The 22,807-nt window shown below is 47.7% G+C and overlaps 1 protein-coding gene across 3 annotated transcripts in view; it reads right to left on the bottom strand.

The window, feature by feature from the left end:
* Nucleotides 1–22,478, bottom strand: part of LOC136549716 (uncharacterized) — a 54,739-nt gene extending 32,261 nt beyond the window's left edge. For 2 of the 3 annotated variants that reach the window (XM_066541102.1, XM_066541101.1), the window contains exons 1-12: nt 21,772–22,478; nt 21,223–21,459; nt 20,745–20,935; nt 20,445–20,604; nt 18,044–18,181; nt 17,769–17,955; nt 16,854–16,999; nt 16,536–16,718; nt 15,487–15,597; nt 14,715–14,834; nt 14,494–14,638; nt 14,082–14,245 (exon numbers count right to left, since the gene is read on the bottom strand). In XM_066541102.1, the coding sequence (XP_066397199.1) occupies nt 14,082–14,245; nt 14,494–14,638; nt 14,715–14,834; nt 15,487–15,597; nt 16,536–16,718; nt 16,854–16,999; nt 17,769–17,955; nt 18,044–18,181; nt 20,445–20,604; nt 20,745–20,935; nt 21,223–21,459; nt 21,772–22,074 (2,085 nt within the window). In that variant the 5' untranslated portion in view covers nt 22,075–22,478. Of the gene's footprint in view, nt 1–14,081; nt 14,246–14,493; nt 14,639–14,714; nt 14,835–15,486; nt 15,598–16,535; nt 16,719–16,853; nt 17,000–17,768; nt 17,956–18,043; nt 18,182–20,444; nt 20,605–20,744; nt 20,936–21,222; nt 21,460–21,771 lie in introns of those variants that run through there. The other variant, XM_066541103.1, reaches the window with a different exon arrangement.
* Nucleotides 22,479–22,807: the final 329 nt, after the last annotated feature.

Here is a 22,807-nt window from a genome sequence, read left to right on the forward strand (position 1 = left end):
GGGGAAGAATGAGCCTGAGTTTAACAAAGTGATCAAGGCTTGTGAGCTTTTTGGCCTCACTGACATCATGAGTTTCAGGTATTACTGGAATGAAGTGCTAGCCCAGTTTCATGCCACCTTCTTCTATGACATCTACACTTATGAGATTCACTGGATGACTGAGGGATGGCATTATAGGATTGACTTTGTGACTTTCAGCCGGATCCTTGGTTTTGGAGAGGAGCGGGTCTTCACTTATATTCATGATGAGGCTAGAGCTGAGAAGTGCAGATGATAAGGTCAGTGGCTCAAAGAGCTACTATCACATTCTGAACAATCTGATCAGGCACACAATAAATCCCAAGGATGGAGTAGTTTCAGATCTTAATGGCTATGTGAGAAATGTGCTTGCTAAATTTGCTCCTAAAGGTGACAGGTTCAATGTCCCTCACTTCATGTGGTGTGAGCTGAAGAATGTCATGGAGGATGGGAGAAAGGAGATGCCCTATGCCCCATATCTCATGTTCATGATTGAGAGGGTCACCGGTTACAGGTTTAATAAAGATGATCTCCACACCGTTTACAAGATTGAGAAGACCCAAGCCTCAGGTGCTAGCCGGGCAGTGAGACGCTCTCCATCAGTTGAGGACATACCTGAGTCCTCTCGCTCTAGGCCCTGCAAGGAAAAGAAGATGGAGAAGTTTGAGAGATGGATTAAGGCCATTTTCACCACTTGCACCTATGCAGCGAGAACTGCATATGAGGACCGGTTGAAAAACCATGAAGCCAACCGAGAGGCTAGAGAACATGCAGGGCTGCCACCTCTTTCTCCAGTACAGTCACCGCTGAGGTTTGACAACCCCCCAGCCTCTCCGATACATATTCAGAGGCTCGTAAGGAGCAGGAGCCGCCAGAGCTTGACCCTCAGACGAGGTTGACCTTCACCTTGCAGTCCATGAGGAGAAGCACCAGGCGTGAGCGTCACACTTCTACCACCCATCGCCAAGGGAGGGCGGTGGTGTCCTCTTCCTCCTCCGATGACGATGATGGTGATGATGGTGAGGAGGATGTTGCAGGTGCTAGTGGAGCTGCTGGTGGGGATGATGTCGATTGAGACACCATCCAAGAAGATGAGAAGTGTTGATCTTTCTTCTTTTCTTCTCTTTTTAGTGATTTATGCTAAAGGGGGAGAAATTAGAGAGGGGTCAACAACTTTTTCGACGCCATAGAGAGGAGGTTGCTACAGCTGGAGCTTCATATTCTTATCCGTTTAGAGTAGACTTTGTTAGGTTGAGAGTTTAAGAAATAATTCAAAACTCTTTATGTAAAAATGCTACCTAAGTACTTTATATGTGTGGGATATGGACATAAATAAATGTGCTATAACTGGTGATAAAATTGTGCTAGAATGTATATCTTTATATGTGTTATATGTTGTGTGGTGCCTGTTCTTATCTGTGCTGTTACAGCAAGTGCAGCAGTGCCGCACCCAGGAGCGACAGTGCCACACCCAGCTGTTACAGGAGAACTTGTTGTGCATGAACTGTCATTCGCATCACGTCTACATACCTGACACAGTATGCAGCACCCCACAGGAGCATGGATGTAAGGGGAGCCCCATCACATTCACTAAAATGTGAATCTTGGCTTCACATGCCAATTTGAGAATTCAATTCTCTATTCACACATTTAGAGGGATGCTCTACACTCATGGCTCGAAAATCTCAGTACTCATTTTATATCTTTTGTAAACTCTAATTGGGTTGTCATCAATCACCAAAAAGGAAAAGATTAAAACTGCACTCAAGCCCTAATTGTGAGTTTTGTTGATAATGACCACGAAATTAGAGAACTAATGAGATTTATCGAGATGACAAGAAAGGAATCTATGTTTGAGGATGTTACACAAAACAGAGGAGCCCCAAATTACAAATGTTGATGGCTTCAAACTCAAAGGAGATTTAAATTCTTTTATATTTTGAATTTGAGTATAAGAAAAAGCCATACTATAAACGGAGACACAATTATTAAGCTAACATGTGCTACCAGGTGCTCAATCTTACACATACATCCTCAGTTACTCAGCCAAGATAGCCAACGCTTCACTCTTACCCTTGCTGTCTTGCCTAGTGCGGCAGTGCCGCACCTGGAAGAAAGGCACTGCCGTAGTGCGGCACTGCCGCACTTGAGCCGCGGCAGTGCCGCAACTTAAGTGACCGTTGGGTCTAGGGTATACTTCTACCTTTCCCCTTCCTCCCCAACGTCTCTCTTCTCTCACACTCATTTAGCTCGTCCTAAGAACAGAAGAATGCCCTTCTCTCTCTCCTCCATTGGTGACCTTGAGCTCCCAAGTATTTTCCCTTGATTTTCCTATCAATCCTTGAGAGAAAAAGGTCCCAAACTCAATTAGAGAGCAGATCCTTTGATTTCCCAACTCAAAAGAGCACTTGGTTTACGTTTTGGCCGGCGGTTGTGTTTATTACTCTTGGAGCTTTGCTCCTAGCCGGCTGGAGCGTCGCCCGTGGAGCTTACCAACTTCTGTGGTAGCCCCGGGAGGTTTGTAACCACCTCTTAAAGCTAGTAAACTCACCCCCCATCTCAAGAGTTAAGTCTCTTGACTTAAGAACAAGGAAGGTTTGCAAAGCCCTAAGCCTTAGTGGCTAACCTCAATAACGTGGACGTAGGCAAGTCTTGGTGGCGAGCTGAACCACTAGTTAAATCATCGTGTCACCTTGTGCTTTGTATATCATTTGCATTTCATATTATTGTTGAGGTGATTTCTATAGTTTGTGGTCGATCTATTTGTGTGTTGTATTCCTACCACTTCTAGCTCTCAATCTGTGAATCTCATACCTGCAGGAAGCTAAAAAATTTCTTCGATTCAAGTTTACATTCGCTAATTTTGAACTGTGACTCGAAGTTGTCTGCAGGTGCGGCAGTGCCGTTGTTCTGTCCCGACAGTGCCGCTGTCCGGCAGTGCCGCGAGGTCAGAGCGGCAGTGCCACAGGTTGAATTTAATGAAAGTTTGAGTGTTTGTTTTAATAGGCCTATTCAACCCCGCCTCTAGGCTAACCAGAGTTCCTACATGGAGTCGTAAATTCAGAAACTTTGAGACCCTCAACTCGGCCTTCATTACCTTGCTGCCCAAAATAGCTGGAGCTAAGTGTGCCAAGGATTTTCGGCCCATAAGCCTTGTCCATAGTTTTGCCAAGCTCGTGACTAGACTATTGGCCAATAGGTTGGCTGGAAGACTGCAGCAAATGGTCTCTCCTAATCAAAGTGCATTCATCAGGGGAGATTCATACAAGACAATTTTATGCTTGTGCAACAAACACAAGATTTCTACACCAACAAAAGCATCCACGTTTTCTCCTCAAGTTGGATAACCAAGCTGTTCAACCATATTTTTCGATCGAACAAGATGCCTGATGAGTGGAGAAGTATATTGGTACCGATCTATAAGAATAAAAGGGATATTCAAAGTTGTACTAATTACCAGGAAATTAAGTTGATGAGTTATACTATGAAGCTATGGGAGAGAGTTATCGAGCATCGCTTCAGAGCAATAACGCAGGTCTTTATGAACCAATTTGGTTTCATGCCCGAAAGGTCAACCATGGAAGCCATTTTCTTAATAAGACAAGTGATGGAGCGGTATAGAGAGAAGAAGAAGGACCTACACATGGTTTTTATTGACTTGGAGAAGGCTTATAATATAATACCAAGGAATGTTAAGTGGTGGGCTTTGTGCAAACATAAAGTCCCAACGAAGGACGTCGGGCTCATTAAGGACATGTACAACAATAGTTGTGACTAGAGTTTGAACAAGTGATGGAGACACGGATGACTTTCCGATTAGGATAGGACTACATCAGGGATCAGCTTTAAGTCCTTATTTGTTTGCCTTAGTGAAGGATGAGGTTACAAGGGACATACAAGGGGACATCCCTTGGTGTATGCTTTTCGCGGACGATGTAGTGCTAGTTGATGAAAGCCGGACAGGAGTGAATCAGAAACTGGAGTTATGGCGGGAGACTTTGGAGTCCAAAGGTTTTAAACTCAGTAGAACTAAAATTGAGTATATGAGATGTGACTTCGGCACTACTACTTGGGAGGAGGAAGATATTAGTTTGGAAGGTAAGTAGTGTCTAGGAAGGATACCTTTCGATATTTAGAATCAGTGCTACAGAGAGACGGGGATATTGATGAAGATGTTAGCCATAGAATCAAAGCAGGGTGGATGAAGTGGCGCCAAGCATCTGGTGTCCTATGTGACAAAAGGGTACCACAGAAGCTAAAAGGCAAGTTTTATAGGACGGTGATTAGACCTGCTATGTTGTATGGTGTAGAATGTTGGACCTACGAAGAGACAACATGTTCGACAGATAAGTGTCGCGGAAATGCGTATATTGCGTTGGATTTACGGTCATACAAGAAGGGATCGAGTTCGGAATGATGATATACATGATAGATTAGGGGTAGCACCAATTGAAGAAAAGCTTGTCCAACACCGGTTGAGATGGTTTGGACATGTCCAACGAAGACCTCCAGAGGCACCGGTGCGTAGTGGAATCCTAAGCCAGGATAGTAACGTGAAGAGAGACAGAGGAAGACCGAAGTTGACTTAGGGTAGAGGCAATAAAAGGAGACTTGAAAGGATGGAATATACCCAAAGACTTAGCCTTAGATAGGAGTGCTTGGAAGACAACTATTCACGTGTCTAAACCTTGATTGCTTCTGCTAGGTTTCAACTCTAGCCTACCCCAAGTTATTTGGGACTTAAAGGCTTTGTTATTGTTGTTGTTGTTGTTGGATATCTCCAAGGCATTCGGTTCAGTATCTTGGCCTTTTCTTCTTGAGGTATTGAAACAATTGGATTTTGGGCAAATTTGGCGTGACATCATCAGTGGATTATTGGGCTCTTCATCAACTCGGGTGTTAGGCAATGGGATCCCTGGTGAGATTATCTTGCACCGGCGTGGATTACGGCAGGGAGACCCTTTGTCTCCGATGCCTTTTATTCTTGTGATGGATGTGCTTAGCCTAATGGTGTCTATGGCAGCTACTAGTGGTTTGCTACAGCCACTGTCATCTAGAGCTCTCCAACACAGAATTTCTCTTTATGCCAACGATGTAGTGCTCTTTCTCTGCCCGGTGGCGAATGACATTAGCATAACCATGGATATTCTGAGTCTTTTTGGGGAGGCATCCGGTCTCAAGACAAAAGTTATTCAAAAGCAGTGCGTTCCCTATACGGTGCCAGGAAGAGGATATTCAAGTAATACATGATAACTTGCCATGTGAAGTTTCAGAATTCCCATGCCGGTATCTTGGTTTGCCTCTTTCCTTGAAAAAGCTCACGAAAGCACAATTCCAACCCATCATTGATCAGCTGGCTGATCAGCTTCCAGGGTGGAAAGCAGACCTTTTGTGATGGATAAGTCTCATGTGTGGCTGGTCTTTGTGGGGCTATGATGCTCATATGGTCATGGTCCTTGTGGCTGTTTTTCTGTTTTTAGGACAGCATCTTAGACTAGAGGATAGCATCTTAGAGGACAGCATCTTAGACTAGAGGACAGCATCTTAGCTAGGACAGCATATTAGCATCTTAGACTAGCATCTTGGCATATGCTTGGCTGGCTAGCAGCCTATAAATATGTAACCCCAACCCCTCAGGTTGGTATGGCATTTGTGTGAGCTTGTGTGAGAAATAGACAAGAAAATTGCCCCAACTCCTAGTGTCATCCTCTCTCGGTGAAAGTAAGAATTCTCCTACTACCAAGAGTGAGAATTCAGCGACTAACAACTGGTATCAGAGCCGTATTATCCTGTAGCCTGAGCATCTCTTGCTCATCTTCTCTCCCAGCCCCACAACAGCCCTAGCTGTTGGCAGAAGCAGCTCCTCCGGCCGCTCCTGTTCACTCCTCTCCTAGCTCGTCTGAAGCAGCCCTCTCCCCACGCAGCAGCCCCCCGGTAGCGCGTCATGTCCGCAGGGCAGTCTCAGCGCTCGGTCGCCTCGAGCACGCGGCATCGGCAGGAGGGCCGAACTTGCCGCGGCAGAGGAACGCGAGCGAGCGGCGGCGGCAAAGGGCGTCGAGGCTGGCAGCGGCGGAGCTGGCAGCAGCCAGAGCGGAGGCGGAGGCAGCGGCGGCGGCGAATGCAGCGCGTGCGGCGGCAGCGGAGGTCGAGGCTCTGCGCGGCAGCATCGGCAGCTCCATTTCCGCTGACGACACCGCCGACGCGGACCTCGAGCTGCTAGGGAGGGAGGCAGCGCGAGCGCGGAGCGGCGCAGTGGGCAGCCGCGCACGTCCACGAGCGTGGCGGTAGCCCAGACAGGCACGAACGCGTCGGCGGCGCTCCTGGAGGAGGCGCGCACGGCGGTGGCGCTCCTGGGGCAGCCGCACACGCCCACGAGCACGGCGGCAGCCCAGACAGGCGCGGACGCGCCGGTGGCGCTCCTGGAGGAGGCGCGCACGGCGGTGGCGCTCCTGGAGGAGGCGCGCACGGCAATAGTGGCGGACGGGTCGATGGAGAGCGCGGCTTTCACAGGCAGCGTGGCTCTCTCTCCCCGGATCGGTACCGACAGGTCGATGGAGAGCGCGGCTTTCACAGGCAGCGTGGCTCTCTCTCCCCGGATCGGTACCGTGGTTACCACGGGCTCCAGGCTGTTGTCAGGGACGTCGGTCCCGGCGGTGGGTGGCCTACCCTCACCAAGACCAACTACGTCGAGTGGGCTGCGGTGATGAGGGTAAAGCTCCAGGTGCGGCACATGTGGGAGGCAGTCCGGTATGGCGACGTCGACTACGACCTAGATCGACGGGCGCTGGATGCTCTCATCGCTGCAGTCCCGCCCGAGATGCAGTTCTCGCTTACCAGCAAGCGGACTGCCAAGGAGGCTTGGGACGCCATCGCTGCGGCACGCATCGGCAGCGACCGCGCCCGCAAGTCCACACTGCAGGCACTTCGCAAGGAGTGGGAGAACCTGGCCTTCAAGCCAGGTGAGGACGTTGATGACTTTGCTCTCCTGTCTCAACACTCTGTTGCAGAAGATGGTGCAGTTCGGCGACGACACTTACGGCGAGGAGAGAGCTGTCGAAAAGCTCTTCCGCTGCGTCCCCGAGAAGTACAAGCAGATGGCTCGCTCGATCGAGTCTCTGCTGGATCTCTCCATGATGTCGATCGAGGAGGCGATAGGTCGCCTCAAGGTCGTCGACAGCGATGAGCCACAGTCCCTCTCGGGGCCCATCACCACTGGCGGGAAGCTCCTCCTCACTCGGGAGCAGTGGCTTGCCAGCCAAGGTGACCGGAGGAAGGGGGAGCCTTCTTCCGCGACAGGCGGCCGCAAGCGTGGCAAGCCACGCAAGGCGCGCAGAGACGCCCAGGCCGGGGCGCTGAGGACGTGCCGAGGGTGATGCCCGCGGAGGCGCCCAGGGCGGCGCCGCCGACAGGCACAAGCCGGCACGAGATGACGCCTGCCGCAACTGCAGGCCAGCTTAGCCATTGGGCCAAGGACTGTCGACAGCCACGACGCGGCCAGGCCCACGTCGCACAGGCGGAGGAGGAGGAGCCGGCTCTGTTCATGGCACATGCCAGCATCGAGCTACCTCCAACGGCACCGGTCCGCAGCGGCTCTCCTCCACCTTGACGAGCCAAAAGCACACGCCCTCCTCGGCGACAGCTCCTGGCAACGACAAGACTGACGGGTGGTGCCTCGACACCGGCGCCACCCATCACATGACTGGTCGACGGGAGTTCTTCACCGAGCTTGACTCTAGCGTCCGAGGCTCCGTCAAGTTTGGGGATGCCTCCGGCGTGGAGATCAAGGGCGTCGGCTCCATCATCTTCACCGCCGTGTCTGGTGAGCACAGGCTGCTCACCGGAGTCTACTACATCCCCGCGTTGAGGAACTCCATCATCAGCTTGGGACAGCTGGATGAGAACGGTTCGCGCGTGATGGTTGAGGACGGAGTCATGAGGATTTGGGATCGTCGTCGTCGCCTTCTTGCCAAGGTATCTAGAAGCGCAAATCGACTCTACAGTCCTTAACGTGCAGGTGGCACAACCCCTCTGTCTCGCTGCTCGTCGGGACGACGAGGCGTGGCAGTGGCACGAGCGTTTCGGGCACCTTCACTTTGAGGCCCTGAAGCGGCTCAGTGCCACGGAAGATGGTGCGAGGCCTGCCGTGCCTCGACCATGTGGAGCAGCTCTGCGACGTCTGCGTGTTGACGAAGCAGAGGCGACTCCCTTTTCCCCAGCGGGCGAGCTTTCGAGCCAAGGAGAGGCTCGAGCTCGTGCACGGGGACTTGTGTGGCCCGGTGACACCGGCCACACCGGGAGGACGACGCTACTTCCTGCTGCTCGTCGACGACCTCTCCCAGCTACATGTGGGTGATGGTCCTCGGCAGCAAGGGAGAGGTTGTGGACGCCATCAGACGCGCGCAGGCTGTTGCGGAGGCGGAGTGCGGCCGCAAGCTGCAGCGTGCTGCGCACCGACAACGGCGGCGAATTCACGGCGGCTGAATTCGCGTCGTACTGCGCTAACGAGGGCATTCAGCGCCACTACTCCGCACCGTACAGCCCGCAGCAGAACGGCGTCGTCGAGCGGCGCAACCAGACGGTTGTGGGGATGGCTCGGGCCCTCCTCAAGCAGAGGGGGATGCCGGCTGTCTTCTGGGGCGAGGCGGTGGTGACGGCCGTCTACATCCTCAACCGCTCGCCTACCAAGGCGCTCGACGGCAGGACGCCGTACGAGGCTTGGCGTGGGTGCAAGCCGGCGGTCTCCCACTTGCGGGTCTTCGGCTGCCTCGCGTTCGCCAAGGAGCTTGGCCACATCAGCAAGCTCGACGACAGGAGCACTCCGGGAGTGTTCATCGGCTACGCGGAGGGCTCAAAGGCCTACCGCATCCTCGACCCGAAGACACAGCGTGTGCGCACGGCGCACGACGTTGTGTTCGACGAAAGGCGAGGATGGGCGTGGGACAAGGCAGTGGACGACGGCTCGGCTCCGACGTACGACGACTTCACTGTCGAGTACGTCCACTTCGAGGGTGCTGGGGGAGTAGGCAGTTCTTCTTCGGCGAGCGCGTCTACCCCAGTCTCCGAGCCTCCACCGACCCCGGCACCTGCTACTCCGACAGCACCACGCTCTCCAGCCAGGACCTCGGCTGCGATGAGCTCTTCGCCGGCTCCACAGCCGGCAACGCCACGCACTCCAGCACCGACAGGCACCACTCCGGGCACGTCTACTCCACCACCAGCTCGTGTCGAGCACGGCCCGGTTGAGCTCGCTACTCCGCTCTCTCACGACGAGGAGCGCGTCGACGCGTACCACGACGGCGAGCCGTTGCGGTACCGTACGGTGGAGAACCTTCTCAGGCGACCAGCCGGTGCCGGGACCGGTGCCTCACGACCTGGAGGCGCAGTTGCACCTTGCGTGTGACGACGGCGAGCCTCGGTCGTTTGCAGAGGCCGAGAGACACGCGGCATGGCGCGCCGCGATGCAGTTGGAGATGGATGCGGTTGAGAAGAACCACATCTGGAAGCTTGCTGACCTTCCACGTGGTCACCGCGCGATCACCCTTAAGTGGGTGTACAAGTTGAAGAGGGATGAAGCCGGCGCCATCGTCAAGCACAAGGCTCGCTTGGTGGCACGAGGTTTCGTGCAGCAGGAGGGGGTCGACTTCGACGACGCCTTTGCTCCCGTGGCACGGATGGAGTCCGTGCGACTCCTTGCGCTAGCTGCCCAGGAGGGTTGGCGTGTTCATCACATGAACGTCAAGTCGGCGTTCCTTAACGGCGACTTGAAGGAGGAGGTCTACGTGCACCAGCCGCCGGGATTTGCGATCCCCGGCAAGGAGGGCAAGGTGCTCCGCCTGCGCAAGGCCCTCTATGGCTTGCGGCAGGCACCGAGGGCGTGGAATGCCAAGCTGGATTCCACGCTAAAGGGGATGGGCTTCGAGCAAAGCCCGCACGAGGCGGCCATCTACCGACGGGGCAATGGAGGTAATGCCCTGCTGGTGGGTGTCTACGTCGACGACTTGGTGATCACCGGCACCAAGGATGCGGAGGTGGCGGCATTGAAGGAAGAGATGAAGGCCACCTTCCATATGAGTGACCTGGGGCCCTCTCTCCTTCTACCTGGGAATCGAGGTACACCAGGATGACTCTGGGATCACGCTTCGACAGACCGCCTACGCCAAGCGCGTCGTTGAGCTAGCTGGGCTCACCGACTGCAACCCAGCTCTCACTCCGATGGAGGAGAGGCTGAAGCTGAGCCGCTGACAGCACGACGGAGGAGGTGGACGCTACGCAGTACCGGCATCTTGTGGGGAGCCTTCGCTACCTCGCCCACACACGGCCGGACTTGGCATTCTCCGTCGGCTACGTTAGTCGGTTCATGCAGCGACCGACGACGGAGCACCAGCAGGCTGTGAAGAGGATCATCCGCTACGTTGCAGGGACTCTCGACCACAGCCTCTACTACCCGAGGTGCCCTGGGGCGGCACACTTCGTCGGGTACAGCGACATGCGACCACGCCGGCGACATCGACACCAGCAAGAGCACGAGCGGGATCCTCTTCTTCCTCGGCAAGTGCCTCGTTAGCTGGCAGTCGGTCAAGCAGCAGGTGGTGGCCTTGTCCAGCTGCGAGGCCGAGTACATAGCGGCCTCCACCGCTTCGACTCAGGCGCTCTGGCTCGCTCGACTGCTTGGTGATCTCCTCGACAGAGACACTAGAGCGGTAGAGCTCAGGGTGGACAGCAAGTCCGCTCTGGCCCTGGCAAAGAACCCCGTGTTCCACGAACGCAGCAAGCACATCCGGGTGAGGTACCACTTCATCCGAGGCTGTTTGGAGGAAGGGAGCATCAAGGCGAGCTACATCAACACCAAGGACCAGCTTGCGGACCTGCTCACCAAGCCCCTTGGGAGGATCAAGTTCCTTGAGCTCTGCTCCAGGACCGGGATGGTTCAACTCTCCCACAAGACGACGCACAAGACTTAGGGGGAGAATGATGGATAAGTCTCATGTGTGGCTGGTCTTTGTGGGGCTATGATGCTCACATGGTCATGGTCCTTGTGGCTGTTTTTCTGTTTTTAGGACAGCATCTTAGACTAGAGGACAGCATCTTAGACTAGAGGACAGCATCTTAGCTAGGACAGAGGACAGCATCTTAGCTAGGACAGCATATTAGCATCTTAGACTAGCATCTTAGACTAGCATCTTGGCATATGCTTGGCTGGCTAGCAGCCTATAAATATGTAACCCCAACCCCTCAGGTTGGTATGGCATTTGTGTGAGCTTGTGTGAGAAATAGACAAGAAAATTGCCCCAACTCCTAGTGTCATCCTCTCTCGATGAGAGTAAGAGTTCTCCTACTACCAAGAGTGAGAATTCAGCGACTAACATTTTGAATAGGGCAGGTCGAGCAGTGCTAGTTCAGTCTGTAATGACTTCTATGCTAATTTATTTGGCAATGGCGCTGGATTTGCCTCCTTGGGCCATAAAAGCTTTTGACAAAATCAGAAGGGGATTTCTATGGCAAGGAAGAAAAGATGCGAAGGGAGGACATTGACTAGTAGCTTGGGGACAGGTGATGCACCCCCGAGAGCTTGGAGGACTAGGCATCTCAGATCTGAAAAGCTTAGGATGGGCACTCCAAAGGCACTGGTTATGGCTGAAAAAAACTGAGCCGCACCAGCCATGGGGCATGTTTTCAATCCAGGTACAGGAGCAAGTTAGAGTGTTCTTTGCAATGGCCATTGTGAAGTGGGGGATGGAACTCACACATTTTTTTGGGAAGATAGATGGCTGCATGGGCAGCGCCTCATAGACATCGCTCCTCACTTACACTCCATGGTGGCCAAGAGAAATATCAAGAAAAGAACCGTGGCAGAGGCTCTCAATGAACACCTATGGATATCAGATGTGCAAGGAGCTTCATCTATTATAGCTCTGGTGGAGTACCTCAGTCTTTGGGATCTCATCATGGATTTCTCGCTGCAGCCTAACATAGAAGACGTACACATATGGCGCTTTTCATCCTCAGGTAAATATTCAGCAAAACCAGCATATGAGTATCTTTTTCAAGGAGCAATTCAGTTTAGGCCATGGGAACGAATTTGGAAAAGTTGGGCTCCTGGAAAGTGCAAGTTTTTTCTATGGCTAGTAGCTCATGATAGATGTTGGACAGCTGATCGGCTTGCGCGTCGTGGTCTGCCCCATCCTGAGCGGTGCCTCTTATGTGACCAGGAACAGCCGAACAGGAGACAATAAACCATCTGCTAATATCATGCCCCTTTGCAAGAGAGTATTGGTACTCCATCCTTTGTCATGTCGGGTTACAACAATTTGCACCTCAGCCAGCTGATACAGAGTTTGATGAATGGTGGGATAGATCATGGCACATAATTCCAGAACACCAAAAGAAGGAATTTAATTCCCTGGTCACGCTAGGGGCTTGGATTATCTGGACACATCGCAATGCTTGTGTATTCGAGGGAGCAACTCCTAGTATGTCAAGAGCTCTCAGCGTCACTAGTGATGAACGGCATCTTTGGGAGATAGCAGGAGCGCGGAGCCTCTCTTCTTTGACTGGTCCGGCTCATGAAGAGTAGTAGGTTGGTGTCTGGGGGTGTCGGTTGCTTGTCTCAGTTCTAACAGGCGCGCTTGTAATCACAAAATATTAGAGTGGCAGTGTGTAGTGTGTGTTGGTGTTGGTGTTTATGTTTGTTTGTGGTTGTGTTGCCCCTTTTTCTTCTTAATATAATGATACGCACCTCTCGTGTTCGAGAAAAAAAAAGGTTTGTAAAAGCCTAACAGCTGTCACTTGGGCATGCAGCGTCTTGCAGAAGTGATAAAACATAGGGATCAATGACATCAATAAAATTTCAAGTTAGTACTCCCTCTGTACCAAAATAGTTAAGTTTTGTTCTAAGTTAAACTTCTCTAACTTTAACCAAGTATACAGAAAAATGTATGAACATCTACAATGCCAAATAAATGAAACATCAAAGCATTTCGCAGTGGATTTAATGACACTAATTAGGTGTTGTAGATATTGGTGCATTTTTCTCTAAATGTGGACAAAGCTGGAGAAGTTTGATTTAGGACAAAACTAAGAGTCTAAAACGACCTACATTTTTAGAATAGAGGGAGTACAAAACTAAGCAAGGTCAAAATGTACAAAAACAGTAGTATGCCCTGGGCCCCTGGCTGAGGCCGATGGCCCACTCAGGCTCATAGTTATGTTCACTAGCAATGTTGATGCACGTTGAAGTCCACCCAGTCCGGAGTCTCCTGGAGTTTTTTTTTTTTAATTCAGAGTCTCCTGGAGTTGATTGTTAGGAAGTCATACCTATTGTAACTTGTGATAGGAAAGGATCCCTCTAAAATAGGGATGGTTAGGAACCTAGAATACTTATACTTAGCCAAAGTCGGAGTTTCCTTTATGTAGAGAGAGGCCTTCTACCCCCTTTGGAACTCAAGCAGAAGAACAAGGGCCTAGCCCATCTCTTCAGCATCTAGCTTGGGCCAAAGTTGCAGTCTCTCTCTCCCTCCCTCTCCTTTATATATATATATATATATATGATAGAGGCCTCCTATACCCTTTGGAACTCAATCAGAAGCAGATCAAGGACCTAGCCCATCTCTTCCACCTCTAAATTGGGTGCCGGCCTGCCCTTGTGCTCCCCTAACCCTAGGTCGCCAGCAACCTCCTGGCCTTTCCCAAACTTTTCTCGAAAACGCAGGAGAGCTGCGCCTAATTATATTAAAAAGAGAAAAGGGCAAGAGCCCAAACAACCCCACAAACACCACACGCACGCACTCACACCCCAACAGATAAAAGGATTACATTCGTGCCCGTGACAAAAACCACACAAGGCGACCACTACTGAGCTAAACACTGCAACTACCGGGGAGGGCAGTCAAGAATGATAGCCCTCAAGCCCCTGCCATAGTGCCTTTCCCAAACTCTGGTAATCTATACACATAGCATAGTGCCTCATAGATCCTATGTATCTGTATTCTGTGGTGCCATACAATAATCTGATTTTTTTTCAGTGCCAGCTTCCATATACACACAACATAGAAAAAGAACCTTACCAGGATCAGCACTGTAGTTTTGTCAGTCCCTTCAGGTGAATCCCAAAAAGCAGGTGATGAATCAACCACTATAGTCTCTGAGTATATATTTGGAATGATGTGTAGGCCAGATACAGAATCCCATGCCAAGGCAACAGGCGGAAAGCACCGCACTTTACAAAGGTCTACGATACAAACACAACATACAAAAGGTTATTGAGGTAGTAAATGTGCAACCAAGGTACAGAGCATTACATGCTATCCTATGTTATTGGACATCTACTAATTGATGATATCACTCCACATAATAGTATAAAAATCTACATTTGCTATTAGCAGTTATTATTATCCCCAGAAAGATTAGGACACTAGCAAAACTAATACTGCTCTCAAAAATAAATGTTTACAGAGCACAAGAGAAGTAGCAGCTCACTATTTCTCTCAGCTTCCATTTGATCACCAGCATTTTTTATTCCACATCCAGCAGTTTTCAGTGATAAAGTTACTGGTAGAAGGCCAAGGCTTGCAGAAAATGACAAGTTTAGAGCCAATGGATGATCCTCCAACAGAAATATTTCCTAAGATAAAAAATTATAAGATCCAACCAATATTATAAGATCATAATATAGATTTCAATAATTACTAGTTACTAACTTCAGGAGCAAAACTGGAGCGGATGATTGTTCCAATAGAAAGTGCACTTGCCCCTTCCTCAGGATTAAAGAACTGCCCCACTGCCATAGAGGCTGCTGGTGGAGGCCTACCTGAAATAGTCTGGATGCCAAAGTTCAGAACAAGCAGTTTCATTAAAAATTCCATCGGTGGTTCATAACATTCATAATTCGTTTTCCACTTTCCACTGGTAAAAAAATAATGCCCAATACACTGAGTGTGCCAAAGATGCCAGCTGGGATTGGGATATGAATTAAATTTGAGGTTACCTATATAGTTAAAAAAACATCAGAAAACCTAATTACAGAACTGTGTATCCATCACTGACATGAGAATCCAGATATAGTAAGGTCATTTATTTATTTTAAGTATTAACAGAACAAACCAGCCTTTTGGCACATAAAAAAAATATATATGTATACTTTCTCTACATGTCCAACTTTTATCTTAGTTTCTTTAGCACTTGAGCACACATTTTATGTGAACGAGACAAATAAATGGCCAATATAGCCTGTAAAAACAAAGTCCTATTGAAGAACTGTCATGTTCCACTCATCTCAACGTGTTGTAATTATGGTGCAACTAACACTTTATTCTATTCATTCATTGCATTTCCTCAGTAGAAGACGCAAGATTTCAATAAAGGAATCAATGTGGAAATAGCATTCTCCAAAAAATTTACTAGAAAACTTATAAGACATTTAATTGTAAAAGAAATATTCTAGCACAAGACAGGAACGGCACAAGAGAATACCAGTCGAGGTGCTACTGATATAGTCATGAAGCCGAAACCACTCATTTCTTCTGGACTCAGTAGTAGAAATGCAGAAGGAGCTGGTTGCTCAGTTTGACTTCCAGGTTCAACCTAGTAAAAAAGTATAACAAATGATTACGAAGGTTGTCAAAATTGTGAGCAAATTTTGTTTGACATGATAAGATCATACGGATCATGATCCTATCAAGTTTTAAAAATTGTACAAATTTTAGAAAGTCAAGTTTTTCTTGACAGTTGACATCTTTTTCCAAGAAAGCAATTAGACTAAAAAAACTAGAACAATGACATTTTGATGTGTGTATCTACATTTATCTCAATTATAAACTAATTTAATTTGCTAATTTGAACATATATAAAGTTTAATGTAAGAAAAATAACATGTGCCAGCTTAAAATAATATATTGAGAGATAGCATATTAAACGAAAAGAACATAATGATAGAAAAATATATTTTTCGTGCTAACATAGCTTATTGTCAGTACAAGTCCAACCAAATGGTGAAGAACGTTCTACACAAGCAGGCAACCCAACAAGTGATCCTGCAAGACTTTGATGCTAGAATAGAATCCATTTGTGTCATGTCAGCTACTAGGAATGCTTCAATCCGTATCATCCGAACAACAACCTTATATTAAGACGACAACAATGATGAAGATGGAAATGAATTTTACTTGCAACAGAAGAGAATAATCAGATCAAAGAATTGGTTTATTTTGTAATGTGTATTATACTGACATCAGTAAACAAATAAAAAAGGACATCCCATGCAACATTTTTTGTAGTAAGCATACAAGTACACTGCACACAAATAAAGTACAACATCTTGAAGAAGTATGTTTAACGTATACTTTTATGGAAATAAAAAATGCAAGAATCATGATATAGACATTGCAGCTAACAGTAGGATTAGACAATGGTTTTAGTTATCAGCTGGGCCATCTATAATGGAAGCAGCACATTACTAACATAATTAATGATAGAATGTAGGAAAATGAGAACGATTAGGTGAACAATCTGAAAAATATTACCTGTTTTGGAGAAGGTCCTGCAGGAATTTGGACCATCTTTGATGTAACTTGCACTATCTTTTTACTGGCAGGTAATTCATTTTGCACAGGTGAATGATGTTTTTCTGGCCACAAGTGAATCCTTACTCCAGAACAAGGGGCAAGATTTGTTACAAAAACAAAGTGTCCTCTACCATTTGATCCCTTCCACAAGAAAATAGCAAAGCTTATTAATCATATGCAGCAATACTTCAATTCAATCTAAACTTCAAATAAGGTTTCTTAATGCAAAAAAACACATACAGATAGCAGGGTGAAACTAGAAGGCCAGTAACCTACCAGCTTTTTAATATCTAACCATCTTCTCCTGCCATCCATGGCTAAAACAGTAACTGAATTTGACTGAATATACAGGTCCTTTTCAAGGCCATCACTAGCCCATTGAGTGGATGGTGGGCAAGAAAGTGAACCTTTTTTGTGTAGTTCTACAAGAAAAATATATCAATATGTTTAGATAAGAAAAATGATATGATACTCTGGTACTATGTAAATGGATAAGACCCTATAATTAACCTCTAGGGTTTACATCACATTTGATTGTCTGATCCCTGGGATAACAGAAGTATGAATGGTTGGTGGGTGGCTGTTTTTTGCATAAGAGCGTGAAGTCTTGAACTATGACTGTGTAATTCCGTGGCCTTGGTAATGAAATTCAGGTTTACCATTGTGGAAAAAAAACACACATTTGATTGTGAAATGCTAGTCTTGGTTTTTACAGATAAATGCTAAGTTATATCAACTAAAAAATTTGAACACTATCATAATCGTATCTTATCTATTTGCTATGCAATATAAATATGCTATAAGTAGCAGTTTGGCATCCTCTCTCTACAGCATACAAAGTTACCAATTCCATGAGCCTCATGTTACAGCAGTGTTGCACTAATGTGTTGCACAAATTAATAAACATCTTAAAATGATAACATAAACTATAGCAAAGAAGCCATCTAATAAATTATATAAATCCAAATTAATAAAAGAGGTGACAAAAAATTGCTTACACAATAGAATGTTTACAAACAGAAATAGCTTTATGAAAATGATAAATATGATCTTCAAAATTTTTTACATAGATTTCAAATCCCGACCAAGAACTATGTGCTCATTCATTCCATAAATAAGTCATCTTCTAAGCAAACAACTTTCTAACTGATCCAACTACAAAGGACTTAAGGAGGTAAAGAAGAGCTATACCACCAGCATCCTGGTTCTCATTGGCAGGTAAAGTTTGTGACAGAGAAGCAGGAACGTGAGCCATTGAACTCAAAGACTGAGGAACTGCACTTTGGAGCATTTTTGTGAACACAAAAACTCTTTTTTGTGTGCTTGAAAATGGATGTCTGTCAACAGGATCTATTATGCTAAGAAGAGTGTGTGCAACCTGGACAATGTCAAGTCAACATAAGTACTGATGTTACCGCATACTGCAAAGCATTGAGAGAATTTGTTGTTGACACATAGTTCCGGACCTGTACAGCTAATTGATTACACCATAGGATAGATTGATGCTCCATGGATAACCAAACATTCTTCATACTGGAGCTTCCTACCATAAAGCCGTGAGTAGAAGGCACAATTCCATCCAATGATGCCAACCTTGACCTAATCTGAATAAAAATGAGTTTGAAATAACAATCTCAACTTTCTAAACAACACACTCGCCAAATATTGAGATCTTGATTGCATCAAGAATTGAACAAAGATGATCTGAAATTCTGTGAAATTCCAGACTTTAGTCTACAGATATCAGAACCAGTGTTCGGAAAAAAAATGTAGCTAAACGCTTGCCTAGGCATACGTTTAAGCATGAAATGGAGCCCTGGCACGCCATCTCGGCCATAGGCGTCCAATTAAATGAGGCCAAGGGGAGAGGACGGAGAACCAAGGGAGGCGGAACCCATGATGATAGACCAAGAGTGCTCCGCTCAGCCTCGGACGTGTGGAAAGCACTGCATAAGGCTGAGGACAGTAGCGATTGGGGAGCACGCGTTGAAGGGCAAGCATGCAGGTCATGGGCGATGGCCAGATGCATGGCCAGCGCAGAACCGATGGCACGCTTCAGTGGCATGAGTGATATGCTGTGGATGGAAGCGTTTTCATTATGCAATGAAGCTTTAGCTGTGCCGGGTGAACTGTCCAACCCATGGATGGTGAAGAAAACAAAAGGAGAGACGAGGTTAGGATCGCAAAATGGTTTTGTTTCGGATGTGATTCCATCTTATGCTTACCTCATGGTATCCATGTCGCTTGATTCCACCTGCCCTCTACTTGATTTCGTCCCTCCTGCTCGATTTCACCAAGGGGTTGCATGCAGCCAGAGCAGACGTGGCGCACCATGGAGGGGACGGAAGCGCATGCAGACGGAGCAAAAATGGTGTGTCGTGGAGGGGGGAGCAGACAGGGGAGGAGCTGAGGAAAGGAAATGATGTGGATGCAGCAGCACGAAGATGGCTGCCCGCTGCTGAGAATCGTAGGTGGTAGGGCATCGATGGGAGATGTGATGGTTGGATCAGATAGTGGGCTTAACTTAGATAGGGGGTGGAGTGGGCTGTTGACATATTCCTGGTTCCTCTTCATATTCCGTTTGTATTCTTTCATATTTATGCAGCTACATCTTCCCATATGCAGTTAGTATGTTACAGTTGTTAATATATATAGGCATACATAGTCTTTTTTGTTTCTCTTTCTGGCCCATGTAGGCCTTATGGCCCTTTTGGCCCATACACTGTATATTTTGTAACCTAGACTCAGTGGATGGGGCATGAAAGCCATTCTTGCCTAACAACAGTAACATAATCACATATTCGCATTTAGCCTGCGTTGACTCTCCCTAGGCTCTAGGCAGTGCCCTAGTGCCTTTTACAACCTTGATCAGAACTGGGACCAAAACCAGCAGCCCAACCGGAGAAGAATGGACCCTCATATGGGCTCAGTCGTGCTATTGGATCATTCAAATAATTTGCCCATCGAACCACTAAGGTAGGTCAGTATTTCAGATCACCAGTTTTTCACGAAATCACAACGATTGGAGCAGCCCAACATCATGCACCAAAAGATGAAGAAGTTTGCATATGTAGTGTCCAAGTCCAAACATGCATTCTGTGTTCAGCATTCATGTGGCTAGGCACACTAACCACCAATAGGTGGGTCCATTTACCTGAGACCTTGATCAGGTCAATGCCACTAGCCTAGTCTTGTAGAAGTCTAATAATGGAAAAACAAAATTACAATTAAAAATGCCTACTAGAAACGAAAATCAACAATTTTAATGAGTCTGTTGTGTACTCCTGTTCCAAATGTAAGGTATTTTTGTGTACTACTGTTACAAAATGTAAGGTGTTTTGTTTTGTTCTAACTCCTAAGTCAAACTTCTAGCTTGGAAACTAGACCATGTTTACACAAAAATGCACCAACAGCTACAACATCAAGTAAGTTTCATTAAATCCACCATGATATATGTCTTGATAGTGCATTAATTTGGTACAAGTAGATGTTAAGATATATTTTTCTATAAACTTGGTCAAAGTTAATTTTGGAAGGAGGGAGTATTTGCTATATGGAAAAAGGGTCAAAGGAACTTTATTTCAAAAGTTTGAAATAGAGAGTGATAGATTATTACAGTACATTGCAAAATACTGAATATCAAGACAGACAAGAGAACATGATAATTTACTAGAAGTGTCATGACACTTGTGCTTTGGTGGCATATCATATATGGTTTACAGGACACTAACTAAAAGTGGAATCAAAGAATAGATTGGCATGCAAGAAGTCATAGATCATTAATGATCACAGGAAAATCTTGTCCTTGAAGAAAGCATATGGATAACCGAATCTGCATAAGATTAATGATAACAGTGAAAGCAGTACCTGATAATCATGAATGCCACCTGATACAGAGACAACAACCACATTAGATAATTTTGAATTGCTTGCATGCGATACACCAGTCCCGTATCCCTTTCTCCATTCTTCATTGACATGGGAGAAAAAATGACCCAAGGATGGCTGAAGTGCAATGGGAGGGTACCTGGATAAAAATTGTGACATTTGAGTAACACTTGATCATCCACCCAATGGTGAAAATTATACAGCAAAGGTGAAAAAAAGCCCCCACTCTCACAAAAGAAAAAACTACAACAAAAATTAACAAAGAGAGCCAGAGAGTACTGGTGTGGGCTGGAAAGTGTCAGTATAGTTTCCACTGCTGATTTACTCAGGTTTGGGTGGACTACAGCTGCTCGAGCCACAAAACCACCCATTGAATGGCCAACAAGTATAACACTGGATGGCAGGTCATGAGAGGATTGAGCACCACCCTTTGATCTCTCCAAATGTGATTCTTTGTATTGGTCAAGGATCTACAAAGCACAAGATCACATGCTAAATTTTAAACACTGATGAGATCCTTAGGCATTACAATATCCATGGGAAGTTGGAAACTGCAGTGCCATAAATTTGTGGCAATTCTAGATTGAGTGCACAGCAACGTTTTGCGTGAACATAATCATCTTAAACAATTTAAAAATTCAATTTGTGGAAAGCTTCCCATTTGATGGTGACTAAAAGAATGTTAAATTACAACAGTACTGAGCAAAGGGTCAAATAGGTAAGCTAAGATTGAATCTTAAAGGTTGGGACTAGTTACCCTGTGAATCGCATAGACAACATATTCAGTATGCTCCTCAAGTATCCGACCATCCATTGCAGAGTGTTCTCCTTCAAGGTCAACAGCAAACCAATCCAACATGCGGCCATACCGTGAAGGAATCGAAAAATCTTTGAGTTCATCTGCTGGTAAAGTGCTAGATGCTTCCCGATAAAAGGTGGGCTCAAGCGGACCATTCTGATGCGCTCGAAAAGATTCTGCAGCCAATGACCGTACCTAGATGCCACAAATGACAGTCATCGTCAGTAACAGCAGTATTGTTTGAGCATTGGTAACCAAAAAAATAGCTTAAACTCAAGTGCATAACTTGTATAATGTCAGACATATTGTAATAATTCAATTTGCATACCCTCCCACGATAGCACAATGAGCATAATAGTAGAGATACACCAGACATGATATGTCATGTTCAAATATGGACTTCACAGCCAATGCAATTTTGTTATCACTAAATGGAACACGTTTGATTCCAGAACAAATTTCTAAACCAAGGACAACGAAAAGTAATAAAACAAGCGAGACTTGCACCTGCTTGTAGCTTCCTCCATTGCCGGGAATGAAGAGCACGGGCACGCCCCTAAGTCCCCTAATGTGCTTGGCGAAGTCGATCTGCTTCCAGCCCTCGTGGTACAGGAACAATCCATACCTATCCGAGGAGATGTTCCGGGGCGTGGCGGCGATGGGGATGTAGGTCGGGTACATGTAGGTCATGACGCAGCCATTGGGCACCGGGCGCAGCAGGCGGCTGAGCGCTGCAAGCGCGACCCAGGCGGAGAAAAGCAGGACGGCCCCAACCCTGCAGCTGCCCCGGAACCCGCCGCCGCCGCCCATGGGGTAAGAGAAGCTCGGACCAGTCGCTCCGAGATCGAGCTAAGATCAAAGAGAGAAAAACGGTGGAGGCTCCGGATCACGGAAGAGATCTTGCACCCTTGGCAGCTCGGGGGATCCGGGCACGGGGAGAGAGAGAGGCCTCGCGGGAGCGGCGGTTCCTCGGGCGAATGCCGCGGCCAAGAGTCGAGTCCTGCGGAGAACTCGCTGAGGACGGGTGGTGGAGATGTGCAGGTGGTAGTGGGGCGGTGGTGCGAGGGAAGCGGCGGCGATGAGGGTGCTCTCGTGCTGGCTTTGGAGGGGAGTTGCGAGCCGGGATCGCTGGCTCGTGGGGCCGACCGGCTGTGCCTGTCGGATCTGAAGCACAAACCGAGGGCCGCCGGCCGCCGGCCCCCGGCCGGCCAGAGGTTTAGTGCCTTAAGGCAAGTATTAGGGCCTCTATGGTTAAGGCTCTGTTTGGTTTCCACTTTAGTCACTTACCGCCATTAGTCACCCGAGAGTGGCTAAAAAGAATTAAAATACACGGTGGATAGGGGCTACCCCTCAATAATTGCCGCATCCGACACCCCCCCTCCGCCCATGCTCCCCATTCTCTCTCTCTCGCTCGCATCTGCCCTTCCCGCCGCCGCCACCGCCCACGCCCCTCCCACGGCACCACCAATGTCTCCGTTCCTCCCCACGCTGGATCCACCAAGGACGGGCATGGGAGCGACTACCAGGACTATTTCTCCCAGGC

This window comes from Miscanthus floridulus, chromosome 4, assembly GCF_019320115.1.
Source record: "Miscanthus floridulus cultivar M001 chromosome 4, ASM1932011v1, whole genome shotgun sequence".
Lineage (NCBI taxonomy): Eukaryota > Viridiplantae > Streptophyta > Magnoliopsida > Poales > Poaceae > Miscanthus > Miscanthus floridulus.